Source organism: Aulostomus chinensis, chromosome 13 (genome assembly GCF_037954235.1).
Source record: "Aulostomus chinensis isolate RoL2024-O1b breed Wild chromosome 13, RoL_Achi_v1.0, whole genome shotgun sequence".
NCBI classification, from domain to species: Eukaryota; Metazoa; Chordata; class Actinopteri; order Syngnathiformes; family Aulostomidae; genus Aulostomus; species Aulostomus chinensis.
The window spans coordinates 1287980-1304296 of NC_141332.1; the positions used below are offsets into that span (position 1 = coordinate 1287980).

The 16317-nt window shown below is 38.3% G+C and overlaps 1 protein-coding gene across 1 annotated transcript in view; it reads right to left on the reverse strand.

Moving 5' to 3' along the window:
* The window catches only part of gfra3 (GDNF family receptor alpha 3), a 48155-nt gene extending 33085 nt beyond the window's left edge, over positions 1-15070 (reverse strand). The window contains exon 1 of the mRNA XM_086222745.1: positions 14631-15070. Coding sequence (XP_086078871.1) covers positions 14631-14670 — 40 coding nt within the window. The 5' untranslated portion in view covers positions 14671-15070. The remainder of the gene's footprint in view (positions 1-14630) is intronic.
* Between the last annotated feature and the right edge of the window lie 1247 nt (positions 15071-16317).

Sequence of the window (16317 nt, forward strand, 5' to 3'; positions counted from 1 at the left end):
CAAAAATATGATTTTAGCGAAAAATTTTCATATACCTTCTCAAACGTCTTCATTTGGGGTTAGGGGTTTAAAAATTATATAACTTTGATATTTAGGGCCAGCTCAGGCTTGTTTTGAACCATTTGCTTTGCTCCTATCAAACTAGACTGTCAAGTGATTTCACACAACCTCCCGCTTATGCATTCATACCCCATTAATGATTGTTACCTGCTACACAGTTTACCTCCCTTATAGTTTTGGGATTTTTTTTCCCCTGTCTCTCTCCTCTTTTGTCGCGTAGCTTTCAGCAGGTATTTCTACTTCCAGGTTTGATTGCATCCACCTTTACCCTCCAAGATCCTGTTCAAGACCTAAATTAAGCCCCATTCACGCTGACACAACACCCCACTAACACACATTTTTTTGTGAAATGGGAACAGCTTTAAGCAGCATCCAGTCAAGGATTGTCCTCTTTTAAAAATCAACACTGAATTCAAAATTGAAACTTTTTTTCATTTTCAAATATTCTAGAATTAAAGAGGAGGAGGCGTTTAAAAGAATTTTAGGGGTTTTCTGCTAAAACCAGGCTAGACACCTCTGCATGTGTACAGCAAAGGTTGTGTCAGAAATGTTTAATGATGAACAAGGTTATTAAAGCCCTGTCGTAGTGTTATCAAGCACTGTCACAAAAAAACCCTTTCAAGCATTTCGAGCAGGTTCTTTTTTTTTTCTTTTTTTGGCTACAACCATATTTGGCTGGCTGCCACACAAGCCCAAAGTAACCAAACGAAACATAAAACTGTACCGTTTGAACAACAACATCCACCATTTCTTTCATTCTCTCTCAAATTTGGCAAAATTTGGCAAATTTTTTAAAACCTAGCTGATGTCACTCACCAGCTTAGCCACCTCTCATTAATATATTCAATTTTTGAATGGACCCCAAAGTTTCTCCAAGTTTCTGACTAACAAAAGGGAGAGGCTCCCTTGATAAAATCCAATAACTGATACACATTGGGAAGTGCAGGGAAGGTGTCTGAGGACACAAGAGATGTCATACAGGGAGGAGAAATAGGAGAATGTACAAATAGATGAAAACGGAGAGAGGTGGGACTTAGAGAGTGATGGTGGCAGAAACAGAGAGCAAGCATACCAATGTGAACCTTGATGGTTTGGACACGCGCACAGTGTGAGGCACAATCAGCATACACAGCTGAAAAATAATGTTCTTAGAATCACAAAATGATGTACACATAGACACACACACACACACACACACACACACATACAAGAACAACACATCCACTCGTGTGCATGGCTGCCCTGAGAAGGACCCTTTTATGTGTGTGTCCTGCTGGGAGAGAGACTGGGAGGCACAGAACCCATCATTATTACCAGAACACAATGCTGCACAACCACAGGGGAGGGGGTGGAGGGGGCAAAGCAATCTGTCTGAGACACACACACACACACAGCCTTCCATACACACATATCACAGTGTAAGAATAAAGTGGCTGAGAGAACATAAACAGCTTAACATTCAGTGCTGGATCAGTAGACACTATGTAAATTGAATACTGAGTATTCTGATGAAAGACTAACAACATACATAAAACACTGTTGGTTGAACAAACAGGCTTTGTGAATCACTGCATCCCCACACACTACCGTAACTAACTGTCCACACAATGGGCTTGATCCTGATCACCTCTCTGACCAGAGGTGATTAGCCCTGATGCCTTGACATTCTAGTTTCCAAAAGTAGACTTTATGTTATTTCCTTTATAGCAATTTTATTTTCTGGTTTTACATCTAACAAACATTTAACATCCTTCATTCATTCAGAAAAATTAGCAAACTAAAGTCTTAATTCATGTGTGGTTCCTCCACTGAACTCGATGGCTAAAATCATCAGTTGAGAAATTCCCACTGACAGTTCAGAGTTGACCGAAATGCTTTAAGTGATGGTCAGACTATGGTCACCATTTCCTTCCGTAAGTTTGAGGCAAAAAAAATTGTGTGAACAGCCCCTCAAAAAGGGGAATCTATGATTCTTCTCCTTTGCTTGCTATTTTTGTACTACTACTGTTGATGATTATTTCAAGCGTCTTTTGAGAAAGGTTTAAACTTTTAACCTGTGGTGGTTTTATCGACATAAAGCTTGCAATTTGCCGAACTAACATGAAGCATTTTTGGCCATGGCCTGTGAATGCTGAATGGTCAAGGCTGCTGGCATTAAATGTTCACCTTCCCCATTCACCCCCAAGAAGCACAACACTATTCTGTGGATCAGCATTGATCACCAACCGGTTGCAGACAACCAACAAGCAGCGTGGCCCAGCTAGTATGGCAAGAAGCCAAGCATGCCAGCTGCAATCTGTGCCCACAGTTCCCTGTGGGGAAGAAAGGTGGGACATCTTGAGAATACAAGTCTTTTAAATCAGTTGTCATTTATTGATTTTTCTTGCTGTCAGCAGAAAAAATTGTTGAACAATTGTTTTCAACAACCAAATATTAGTTGACTCTTAAAATCTGCACCGGGTACAGACCTCAATGAATATTAAGAGTTGGGTAGAGGGCAAACAGATGGTGGAACTGTTTTTCCCAATGGTGGCCATTGAAAAACCGCAGAAAAATAAGACACAAAAAGATAAGCAGTCAGATATGCACTCTATAAAAATGATGGCTGAATTGATACATCTGAATTTTATGTATTAATTAGATTAGTCTCCTTATCGTTCCTAAAAAAATAAATGTTTTCACCTCTAGGAATGTTTCAGTGATGTTATAATTTATATGAGGTGCTTCTGTTACCCTGTGTTGCAGGTGCCAGTGTTTCCCTTGACAACACGAGTGTTTCTAAAAACACCCACAGTAGTATTTCCTGATGCAACAACATGTCTCCGGTCCAGTTATATGTTATGGTTATTGACAAGATTGTTGCTATTTCAAAAGGTAACCTTTAAGGAGAAACATGCTGCTTCACACTGAGTAAGAGTAACAAGCTCATGTTACTCAAAACTTTTCTTTAATCCCAATCAAAAAAAAAAATGCTCCCATTTAAACTTGTATGTACACTTCATCTAAATCAACAATATACCTTGCAAAATGAAATAAAACCTCAAAGAGAGGTTTAAACTGCTTGTTATTTACCTGTTACGTTGTACGTACTTGATTAGCTAATAGAAAGCAGAAAGCCACCACAAACCTCAGCCAACCCGTCTGATATACTCTCTACTCTGCCTTTGCGGCTGAAATGCTTTTCAACAGGACTTCCCACTGCACCAAAATAAGTCTAATTGAAAGGAATGAGGTGGCCTTTTTCCTCACAAACCTAAAATTTTCTGCCACAAGAAGGAAATCTTTTCTCATTCACCTTCACTCAAAACAATATACATGTTGATACATGTACATGCCTCAGTTTATGTAGTATTTCCAAAAAGTCTGTCTTTTTTCATTACCTCCACAGTAGATAGCAGAAGGGAAGATTAAACTTTTGCTGCCACACTGTCTGCAGGCAGCAGGCAGCACTCTCCATCAGTGCTGGTGGAGTTTATCTTTGTTTTCCTATTGAAAGGAGCATCAAGTACGCCATCTGTTGCACAACAACACTGTGGTAAATTCACAGAAGCCTCTGGGGGGGCTGCCTCAAGCAAGATATCCATTCAGGCAGAGCACAACCCAGCAACAAAAGATCACATTTACTACCAAGAGTTTCAGGTTTTGAATGAACACAGAATAGTTGCTTGTTATGACACACTCAAAGTATTGATAAGGCAACACATTTAGTTGAACTGCTGACCTGTTTACAAAATTCGAGTAACATATTTTACTGCCATCAAAGCATTAAACAGATATTCTGTCCCTTTTTCAATTACAAGATTTGAGGTGAGAAAAAAAAATCAAACTTCTACAAATGAAGCTAACTGGAATCATTTGGGGAATTAACAGCCAATATATCTGTACCATTGTACAATCGATATACTGTGCAATCAATCATGGGAAAAGTCCCATGGTGATAACTGACACATGTATATTTTAATAACTTAGTATGAGCAGTTGCAATCAGTCTCATTTCAACCAGTTTTCTGACATTATCTGAATTGAAGATCTAGATCCCACATTTGTGTTCATGCATCCCTACCTGCCAGTCATGTTTGTTTTGATGTTCATCTTTACAGTTGGAGAACAGCCTCAGTACTTTTAAGGGTACTGACAGACCTACAGTGATAATACTAATTCTTGAGAGCCTCTGAGTGCATCTGAGGGAGTAACTTTAGAATTTAGAGAGAAAAGAAGAGAGAAAGAAAGTTTGGAACATATTTCTCTCAGAAATCCCAAAAAGTAAAAAGTTGTTCAGTCACATCTTCAATTTATCTTCCTTTGTTTGTTTTTTTGACGAGGGCACAAAAGGGTTATGGTCCGGCCCTCCCAGTGCCATTGACTAATGGAGGTCAGACTGAATGTTGAAGAGAATACTGTTTATGCACCTACATGGTTGACAGATGGTGGTCAAAATGTAATGACCACACTGCGATGAATGATGCTAAGACCAACAAAGATCTCTTGTTGATCTTTCTGAACAGGGACTATGTTCGATACAGTGCAGTGAATCCGACTGGTATCAAGGATGGCACAAAGCTCATACCAGTCAAGTTTGGGTTAAATTGATGCAGTAGCTCTGGCAATCAAAGATTACCAGCACATTACCAACACTATACATGTCCATGATTTGTAGAAACATGTCCTACAGTACAATGCCAACATTTTTGCCTGTTTTGACTGCTAAGGTGTACTCTCAAGGGAGACACAGTCAGCATCACCTAAAATTCATCCTGCGTTAGGAGTTTTGGGGACATTTTGACTGCATCACATGGGCCTCATTCAAACAATGTTTTTACATACAAACTTGTTATTTAATACTGCAGAACTCTTTTAACCCTCAATTTAGTCTTACAGACAGGAAGTAAAACCTGATGGCTATTTGTAATTTCTTGCTCCTCATATCCATTGTGTACCTCTGACAAACTGGAAGTCTTTAGAAGCCTAGGAGGCAGTCAGTTACAAGAGGTACACAACAGATATCAGGAGCAAGGATTTAAAAACAGACATCAGCTTTTTGTTTCAGACTGAATTGTGGGTTTAACAAGTCCTATGGTCTAATTTAAAAATGTTTGCATCAATATATTCATGATTAAGGCTCACTGTCTTTATGAACAGATGGAGTTGTCATATTTATCGAAAGTTCAACAGCATTCATCGAAACAATCTTTAATGCTTAGGAAATTGTTTATGCTCAATCATGATGCCAAATCATCTGAGCAGTGATGTGCAGAGGTATTGTTGGATTCAACACCACAGGTGGAGAAATCTTCAATGCTCCTGTTTAGAAATGCATCCACCTGCAGTGACATTACCATGACAGCAAATCTGATTGCACCCGTAAGCATGTCACTCTGATGCTTTACTTCAAAAATGAATCCAGGATTGATCCTTGTAGACTGTCTTCAAATTTATTCCGACAAACTACAAATAGTTTGGCATCATATTAACTTAACTTACTAACTTTAGATGCACTTAAATGACTTTCTGTAGATCACGACAGAAAAAGGGACCAAGTGCTATTTATATGGTCAAGGATGAATTGTCACGCTCAGTAAATTCTGTTGACTCTCTTTAGTTCAAACTTGATTAATGACAGTGTCTGTTCTATTTACATAAATATAATAATTATATAATATATAATAGAATAATTCTTTGTGGTGAGACGGATTGAACATTCAAGGATCTTCATGCACTATTGCTTTTTTTCTGTTCTTCCTTAGTAAAGGCTTCATTTAGACTCAATAATTGCAGGCGGTATAACTTCAAACAGGAAAAAGAAATTCATCATGCTGATAAAATTTAGTGAAGTGTGCAACCAGATAGGTCAAACAATCTAATAATTTAAAATGTGGCGGCATGAGAATGTGGAGCAGAAAAATAACCGATATGAGCTGAGCTTTGGATATCCTGAACCCAAATGCATTTCCCTCACCTAAATTAACCAGAATAATTCATATAAGAGTCATTGTGGCTCCTGCCAATTTCTGATCACATTTCAGAGACACATACACTTCCTACATACAGTTCCTGCATGCTCATTTTCCTTGCTTCTTTGTTTATGAAAACTGAGGCGCTAAATTGAGGAGTCATAATTTGTGTAATTATGACCAAAGAGCTCAATAATGGATAATGTCCGCAAAGGTCTCAGACAACGATAAATGCTTCCTATTTTTCTTTACATTTTGCAAAGGTACTGATGAGTGGTTGGAGGTTTATGGAGCAACTGCTTCTATTTCCTGTGTTAAATTCTATTGATTGCTGATTATCATTAATTATATTATTACTTGTGTAGTGCCAGTTGTTTGAAGACTATTGGTCACATGTCCTCACACATCATTGTGGCTACATATATAATTGATTGCTTTTGTTGTTGTATCTTATTTATTGTTACATTCACTTCTGACTGAATTTGTCCCCTTGAGGAATAATATAGACTTATTGAATTTTAACTCCATGTGTCTCCTCCCCTTTTTTTAGTGTAGTGACATTAAACTACAATATTAACACATAACATTAACAGTACATAAAATCTCTATGATTATCTCAGTCATTGTGACATTTATCTCAGTCCCCAGATCCTTAGACCTCAGACTTCATGAATTTCCATCTAAAAAATTATGGATAATTCTCCTAAAAGAAAGAAAAACAAATAAAAACAAACATAACCTCCTGGATGGAGATATTACAGTACTGTAATTGTGTTGCATCCTCTTCAAGGAGGAAGAGGAGAAAACAAATGTGATTTCCACATTGAAGGATTTAAAGACGCTTGTCTCAACCGTCATCAAATTAAATGTCTGCAAGGGTCCTCCTGCCAACAGACAGGCTGGAAATGGGGTGCCAGCTACAGATCTGGAGCCAGTCTCTGACACATCTGTCATTGTGATAGCAGCTGGGCCTGAGGTCAGCCCAGGCTGACCTGGGATCAGCCTAGGCTCTGACCATAGAGTGCCATGATACCTTTGGGGACTGCCAAATCATGGCTGAGTTTCAGTGAGGACACACAGAGCACTCAATCTACCGCTTGTTCACCCAATTGACGCACACACTCACACATACAGCCAAGGAAGCAGAAGCCAACACACCATCTGCCGCCCTTATGTTTGAGTTCCAAATCCCTGTTATCATCAAAACACACAGAAGACCTCCAAACTATCCCCTTGGACACACCATTCCCTTTGAGGAGAATGCTACTGCACAAACACACGCACACACACACGCACACACACACACACACACACACACACACACACACACACACACACACACTTCTGCATCAGATCATACAGAATCAGGTGCATGGATGCCAGCGAAGTCCTTCGTTTTTCATTAAATGTGTCTGAAGGAAGATGGATTTCCTCACTTCTTTTACCAACTTCATTCACCTAAAACTCTTCTAAGCCTCTACATCGCTTCTGCTTATTCTCTCTTTCTCTCTCTTTTGACCTGAAATGATGGCTGCTCCCATTCCAATCAGCTTTTTCACTTTTATGATCAAAGAAGGTTTATTATTACCATGTCTCTTGTTTCACTGGTCTTCAGAGAGGTCAGCATACACCACTGAAGACCAATACTGATAAGAATGTGTTTCCTCCTGGTGGTCAAAGCACACACCTTTGCAGCGCAGTGATGATAGTGGTAGTAGATGTGTAATTGGCATGGGTGTTAAACCAAATAATTTCAAGCACCTGACACCTGTGTATATGTGCTGAAAGTGGAAGTTGCATGTTCTGATAGGTCGAGGACAAACCAGTATCACACATAAATGTATCAAGCTTTACTTTTTTATTTAGAGGGCCATGGGTTACTGGCCCGTTAAAACAAATATAAAATGCAGCTGGAAGAGATTTGTCTTTTTTTTTTACTGTTTGTCTTACAAAACTGATGACATCAGTGTGATGTCATCACTTTGGGTTTATACATGGTATTCCTTTAAACAGTTTGACAATTTAGAGAATTTGCTTCTCTGGCAGTGAGGGAGATGAGGCTACAGCCAGCAGCCAGTTAGCAGCTGTGCAAAAACATACTGCTAGACTCTGTTGGTTGCCTGGCAACCACTCTCAGCCAGGAAGTACTACTTAAATATAATGCCCAGAAAAATGAATTAACATTTTTAAACTTCAGTATTTGAATGTATGTAAGAAATAAAATAAATTGTTAAAAAGTCCCAGGTGGGTCTTTATTTTTACACTCACTTTCAGCCACGCCAACTGTTCCTGTTACAGGTGTGAAGAAAAACTTAAGTAACAAAGTATCACCCAGGTGAGGAGAAACAATAGTATTTTTTTATTGAATAAACTTATGTAAAAGAAACAGTTCTCAACCTGGTGATTGAGTATTCTAACTAAAAAAAAATCCTAAATCAAAAAGGAGTATTCAAGAAAAAAAAAACTCCCAAAAATTTAAAAAACACAATGAAGTTCCATCCATATGAGATGAAGTTGGTTGTCAATTAACTCCAATCTAATGTAAAGTCTTTAAGATGCTCAGAATAAGTCATTGTTTTTGTCTCTGCCCAACCAGACTTCAATATCATAAAAAAGACTGCTTAAATATTTGCAGAAGGTGCTGTTAACCATTAACGATCACAGTCACAGTGACTCATTCCAAATCAGAAACTTGCATGGCAATCACAGTCTTGAGTCGTAATGAGAAACGTGTTTCCAAACTGGCATCCAAGTATCAGTATTGACATCTAAAGCTGACCTGTGGCTGACCTGCAGGTTAGTTGAAAAAGTCGCACATTTGTGAGCATTGTTATGAACAGCATAAAAAAGAGGGCACACACACACACACACACACACACACACACACACACACACACACACACACACACACACAAATCTAGCTATTAGTTAGAGAGACACTTTAGGGTGAGGCATGTAATATAAGAACAGCAGGAAAAGATGGGAAATTTCAGAAATTTCAAAATAAAACAGGAAATGAAAGTCCAATACAGACATAAAACTTCAGACAGGACTTGTGACAATGATTGAAAATAAACAAATTAATAAATACATAAATAAGAGAAAAGACTGTTTCAGTTCATCACCTTTAAATAATAATGGTCAGAACAACAGTGACATAGCACATGTGACATTACTTCGCAAACTAAAAAAGGAGCAAAAGCCATAATATGTTGGCTTAATATTGAGTGATATGGTAAACCTAGCAAAATCTGGATCCTCCATTTCCTACAATGCAGCCAACACTAGCTTGGTATCTCATTAAGTTCTCACTGTCTGGCAAACACTCACTTGTTTCAAACATACACAGTCTTTGATTAAGTATTAATTTCACTTTTTTGGAAATTTTTAGCTGAGAGGATTGAAACCACATGTATTAAAGAACAAATACATGTAATTATAGCATGGAATCTGACATTTATGGAAAGTGATAGGGCCGGTATGAAATGATCAATACTTTCAGAGACATTTTCACTGAACTGTACTTTAAATGCATCCTATGAAGTGGGAAAAGAAAACTTGTGCATGAGATTTGTCTAAATTGTTAGACCTCTGTTCTCAAATACTAATCAAGCTATTCAAACTGTCGTAATAATTTTTAAAGGTCCCCTTTCTTTGTTTCCTTTCCAGGAGAGTGATCCTGGTGGTTTATTGTAGAACAAAGTGAAGGCTATCCCAGTTGATTTTCTGCAGTAAGTTGTATCTTGGTTCCTTCTCTGCTCCGTCAAGGCTGCTTGTCTGTCCTGGTCCAGATAGAACTGGTTGTGTTTCTGCTAACCTGCAACCTGACCCTTTTCTTACACCTGCATCAATATGTATGTGCCTCAAATGATCAACACCAGTGTTCAAAAAACATAATACAATAGCTTGATCTCAACAAATCAATCACGAGGAAATCAAATAGAACAATACAAATGGCTCCTACACTAACTGGAAGAACAACACTTATCTCAACAACTATTCAGCTGGACAAAGTTACACTTGGCATGTGCATTGCTGGTGCCTCAAGGAAATGGAGTTCTGCATTTCAGGTCAGGGGTAGCTTTCATGCTGTTTCCTATTTACTAATTCCCTATAGAAAGACAGACGTACTGTATAGAGATTCCAGGCAATAGGGTACATGAGATTACAGAATGACTGGGGTCAAAATCAGAGGACAGTGTCTGTCATTAAGGTATTGTGACATCACACAATTCAGGACCTACTGCCTCAAACAACAGGCACTTGACGACATGGTGTGATTTAATAATGACATCAAATTATGATTGGATGGCTCTGAAGTTTTTTGACATCACACAACCGACGACCCCACCATAAAACCAACTGCACTGCACTGCACTATTTTACAATCAAAATATAAATCATAATTCATTCCCCCACTTGTTGAAATTGTAGGATTTTTATCAATAAATGTATCATGTTTTCAAAAATGATTAAAAGTATATTAATTTAAGATGAGTGAGATTTTTTCTCTGCTATGTAATATTTTTTAGTAAAAACACATTGTTATTTTTATTGTGAATCACACTGTGCAGCATTATGTCACACGTTTAACTTTTCCATTCATCCATCCATCCATTTTCTACCGCTTATCCTGTAAAGGGTCGGGGGGCGGCGCCGATCCCAGTAGCCTTTGGGTGAGAGCCAGGGTTCACCCTGGACGAGTCACCATCGCAGGGCCAACACATTCACACTCACAGCCACACCTACGATCAATTTAGAGTATGCAATTAACCTAGTCCCCTCGCCAATGTCTTTGTACTGGGGAGAAGGGAGGGAGAACATACAAGCTCCACACAGAAAGCCCCAGTGCCCAAGCCAGGGCTCAACCCCAGAAACTTCTTGCTGTGAGGCGACAGCGCTAACCACTGCACCACTGTGTCGCCCTAGTTAAACTATTCATTTCCTCAAAATATACAAAAATAAGTACTGAAAACAGCTGTGTGTAAAACAAAGACAGGCCTAACCCATTTATTGTGTTTTAACTAGTCAAATTATATTCATCTAATCTCTGACAGAAAAAAATGCTATATCATGTCAACAACCCAGTATACAGTAGGTGGGGAGGAGGGTCATTTCAACAGTGATTAACTTCAGTGGCAACAGAAGGGGTACACCGTAAATGTTGGAATTACTGTATATATAGTTTTAAAAGAGGGCAAATTCTCCCTGCGGGCACCTTCACTTCCAAATCATTAGTATCAGAGTAGGTCTTCAAAAACTAATTTAAGACATCAACAAACATGCTAATTTTTACCCGCCCACCACCAAAATTACACACAAACAAGCACACCTGCATATGCACCGATAAAATGTCAACCAATGCTGCTCAAAAAGTGTTTGCACTCCAGCAGTGGTTGACTGTAGTTCCTCATTGAACGAATTCATTCTGACATACCACTGAATACAAAGGATAATTCAGATTTGAGATCGAAGAGGAAAAGAAAATTAGACACAAACTGAAAGCCTGAGAGAAAGGAGGGGAAGGGAGGTGTTAGGGTAAAACTGAGAGAGAGAAAGAGAGAGGGGTATATGAGCCTGTCACTCAAAATCAGAGTCATAACAAGCTGGGCAATCATTAACACAGCTTATGAACACAACAGCAACACAGTGAAGTAAGGACTACGCTTGCATAAAACCACTGTGGGGGAACTGCATTCATGCTGCACTTACATCATCCAGTGGCTCCTATCCAGGGTTATTACCCCAGAGGTTGCTTCTGCCTTACTAGGGAGTACCTGGAAAAACAGTGCAGCCACTCCAATGGATATCTTTCAATAATTTTACTCTCACAAGTGACATGCTGAAAGGGGATATTCTTTTTTAAAGCGTTTTGGCATCTTGTTCACAGTATAGAGAGAAAGAAAAGCAACGGAGAAAAAAGTGATGATGTGCATGAGAGGGCCCAACCTGGATTTCAATCCAGGACTTAACTTTGATTTGTGTTTTTTGAGCCTCGAGGCAAGTAAACTGCCAGATATTTTGAAATATAACCAAACAAGGTATATCACTTTGACATTGACCTCAGAGGTCAAACCTTGCATAGCCAAGAGAAGTGGTCATATTTCCAAAAATCCTGGGTCTTTAGATTGTTTATGTATCAGTAAGGGAGTCTGATGCATAACCTTAGGGTGATAAATATGCCAGTCAATAAATTGTATCCAGCACATTGCATAATCTAACCAAGATCATGAAATGAAAGAAAAAAGTGTTTTTTGCTCTTAACAACAATTGCAACTCTTGCTTGGTCATTGAAATAACAGGGCATAGATATGACACCCACAACATGATTTCACAATGCTGGAACTAAACCAAAAATGTATCTGGTGTATTTGCCAACTACTCTACAAGTCTGAAATACGTGCACTTCATGAGACTTTTCTTTCAATGTGACTTTTTGCTATTTTTCCTCTTCCAAGAGGGATATTGATCTTAATTTTTGTCTGACTTTATTTCATTTTACTTAATTAAATTTGTCCAAAACTTTAGCAGTTTAGTTAGTCATTACTTTACAAGTTAAGGATTTTACGCTCAAATATAGAGCAATCTGACAACTGTTTTGAAAATCATTGAGACCAGGTTGGGGTTTCATGTTCATGTTTTTCATATACTTCTCATGATAATAGAATAAGGACAACATATTATTTAAAATGACAAGAAAACTATACTTATTTTAAATCAAAATATTTATCCTTCTGCTGAAGATCCCCAAAACAAAACTAAAAAACCAGAAAGGGTCCCCTGACCCGACTTTGAAAACTGCTGTTAATTTCTATCTGGTGATGCCTTAATTTGACGATCACAGAGGATATTTTTCTACATTGAGCACTATTAATCTTTTGGATAAATTTTCCAGATAATAATCACACATTTTCTCTTAATTAACTAACATTCTAAATGCAGGACTTTTATTTGTTACAGAACACTTCAATGGCAGGGTATTTGTAGTCTACTTTTGTCGACGTAAAACAAGTGAATACCTTCTCCGCCACTGAAAAAAAAAGTCAAAAGGGGTTTTTCAATGCAGTTTCTTTCTTTTTTTATTATTAACCCTAGTATTTTGCCTCCAAAGGCATTTTTTAAGGTGAGAAGAATCCTATTTATCTACATCAAAATTACCAACCTTTTGTCAATTTAAGCCAAATGCCTACAATTATTTACAAAACCCAAAACACAAAATGTTCCCTTTTTTCCCCTATGAATGACAGTATATTTTGGCATAAAGGAAATATGACAAAGAATGAGATGAAGAGAGATCAAAACATTGGCATCCTCTGGACAACATTAGCCCATGCTTAAAAGTGCATTCATTGATAATAAATTGACTGTCAAGAAATGGCAGAAACACTATTGTGTGAAATGATAGTTTGAGGGAATGACACAAATACATGTATGAATTGAGTTAGAATTGTTATCATAGAGGAATTAAATTGTTCTCCCTCACATGCATGTACACTCGGAGTATTATGTAAATGTAAAGCTGTATAGGTCTAAATAAAGGTGTAGAGCGGTATAAAATACCAACTATAGATGTGCTGTAAAGAACCATGTGGAAATGTTCGAAGATAACAAAAATAAACAACAAAATATATGAAATATTATACTGCATGGGTCCAGTCAGTAAATATCAGGACTTACACTTCTCTTAGTTCACAGGGAACAAATACCAAATACAATTACAACAGAAATCAAATGATTCAACAACTTGATCATTGGAGCAGATGCAATGAATAATGGATTCTCAAACATTGCAGTTAATTTAAATTTTAAGGAATAGTTAAAAATTAATTGTACCCATCTATCATTTATTTTAAATATTTTTTTCTCCTTACAAATTGGCAGATAAATACTTTTTAGACAGCTGAACTAATTCTATGAAAATATCTCTTGGACTTGCCCCATTCTGTGCCAAAATCTGGCATTAAATCTCAGATACTTCAAGACTAAGAACATGAATAAAACAAGCTTGCTTTAAAACATGATTCCATACACAGCCACAATCAACATGAACAATAAACTTAATTCCTGGTTGCTTTACTCAGAAAAAAATTACACTGGAAGCATAAGGTTTCTTCAGACACCTGTCTGTAAACATATTACTGCAGCTCAGTCATGCCAAGTTTCCTTTCGAGGCTTGGGGCTGAAACGGCGTAGCCTAGTGGCGTTTTGGACTAAAAAAAAAACTATAGATACCAGAGGTTTATCATGATTAAAGCATTGCTGCAGCTAAAATAGTACTAATAGTCACTGAAATGACGAAACAAGGACTTGGTTTAGAGAGAAACCAACTGCCATGAGAAATATTTTTACTCTTCTGAAAAGTTTGGCGAAAATCACTACGTCCTTGTGACTTCCCGCATTTGCGATTGAAGTAAATGGAAAGGGACAAAAAATGTCTCGCATCAGTGCTGCCACATATAAAGCACTTTTCAGTCAATCCTCGTCATCGTTAAGGATTCAAGCAGTGACCATCCAGATTCCAATTCAACCGTTTTACAAAGGTTTTAACTGCTTTATCTTTATTTATTATATGTTTTTATTTATTTATTGGTACACAAGTATCAAATTATAAAAACCTACCTGAGAAAAAAAGAGCGAGCACAATTCCGAGGAAAATCATGTTTGCAGTTTTCTGGACAGCAGAGGGTGAACCAGATTGTGGGACGGGACTTGGTGCGCTTTCGGCTGGTCCAGCAGCACCGCTGTGCGCCCCGCAGACGGAAAACCAGCTTGCCTCTACATTCAAAGCACCGACCCTGTCCGTCCTATCTTTTGTTTTCTGTCTGTGATAATACAGTTTCTATACCCTGGCTGAAAAGACTCAAAGCCTCCCGTAGATGTGTCGGAGCAAAGTACGCACCGGAAGGGCGCGCGTGCGTGCGTGTCAAGGCTCCAGCGCGTAGCTTGTAGAAATCTATCGAATGGAAGAAATGTGATCGGGTAGCAGCTCTGTCCCGCGGACGCTCACCACGGCGCGGCTACCATGGTGAAAAGGTCCCGATGCATTCTGCGATCATAATGCTGACCGACAGAGGAGGCTGGGGTTATTAACTGGTGATATCCCCCTCCTCCTCTTTCTCCTCCTCCGTCTCACATCATCATCGTCACCTTTAGGGACAGAAAACATAGGCACATCATGGGATGAAGACGGCCAATATGAGGTCATTCTACTATAATTTGTGGCCTAATTAAAAATGTATTCCTCAAAAGACCTTTCCTTTTTAGGACATAATAGTATACCAATAAACCATATACTGTATACAATCCTAAATATTTGTTTAAGATGAACTGAAAACACAATATAGTTTTTGTATTTGAAACTTTAAAACATATTTGCCTTTTGTGCAAACCTAAGGAATATAACAGGCATCTTTCATAGTTTGGACACTTCATATTTCTTCTGCCCAACAAAATAAGTTGTGCATCTTTTAAAATTAAAACATTCAAACAACTTTTCAAAGAGAACGTTTATGCTTATAGATGTAGGAGTGGTTTAGCAGTATAGACCTACTTGAGGTTTTTAGATAGATCGTAAACTGTTTTAACACCAGTTATATGTGTGTTTTTCAACGGACATCATCTAAATATTTCAAAAGTTAATTAACAAATTCTAATTTTTTATTGCACCTTTTAATATAAAATTTCTCGATTCATTACACATGTTGCCAAGCTCACAGCAGTGTCACCATCTCAGCAATTCCCCCAGATTTTACAGAACCTTTCGTAACTTTCAGCTAATTTCTTTTTTCAGTGCCTATGAAAGCTCCTTAAATGGTTGCATATCAAGGATTCAACACAGCAATCCTTTCAAATCTACTGACTGGGGCCTCCTTGCTTGTTTCTCTCCTCCTTGATCTCTGTCCCACTCTTTCCTTCTGCATATCTGTCTTCCTCCATTATCTGTCTTTGTCTCTGCCCTGCTCTCCTGCTCTCTTTCCCCCAACTGGTCAAAGCAGAAGGCCGTCCCCATTGAGCCTGGGTCTGCTCAACGTTCCTGCCTGTTAACAGGAAGGTTTTCATCACCACTGTTGCAGGATGTGCTTGCTGATGGAGAAATGTTGGGTGTAAATTCATTGAAGGAGTGAGGTACTGGACCTGCTCTACTAGTAAAGTGTCATGAGAGAACTTTTGTTGTGATTTGGCACGAGACAAATAAAATTTACTTGACTTTACTTGCAGAATGTGCAGTTGATCAATGCACCTGCGGATCCTCAGTTGTCCCTGTATTCCATACGGTCCTTTGCACAAGTAAAAGCCAGGCCTAATA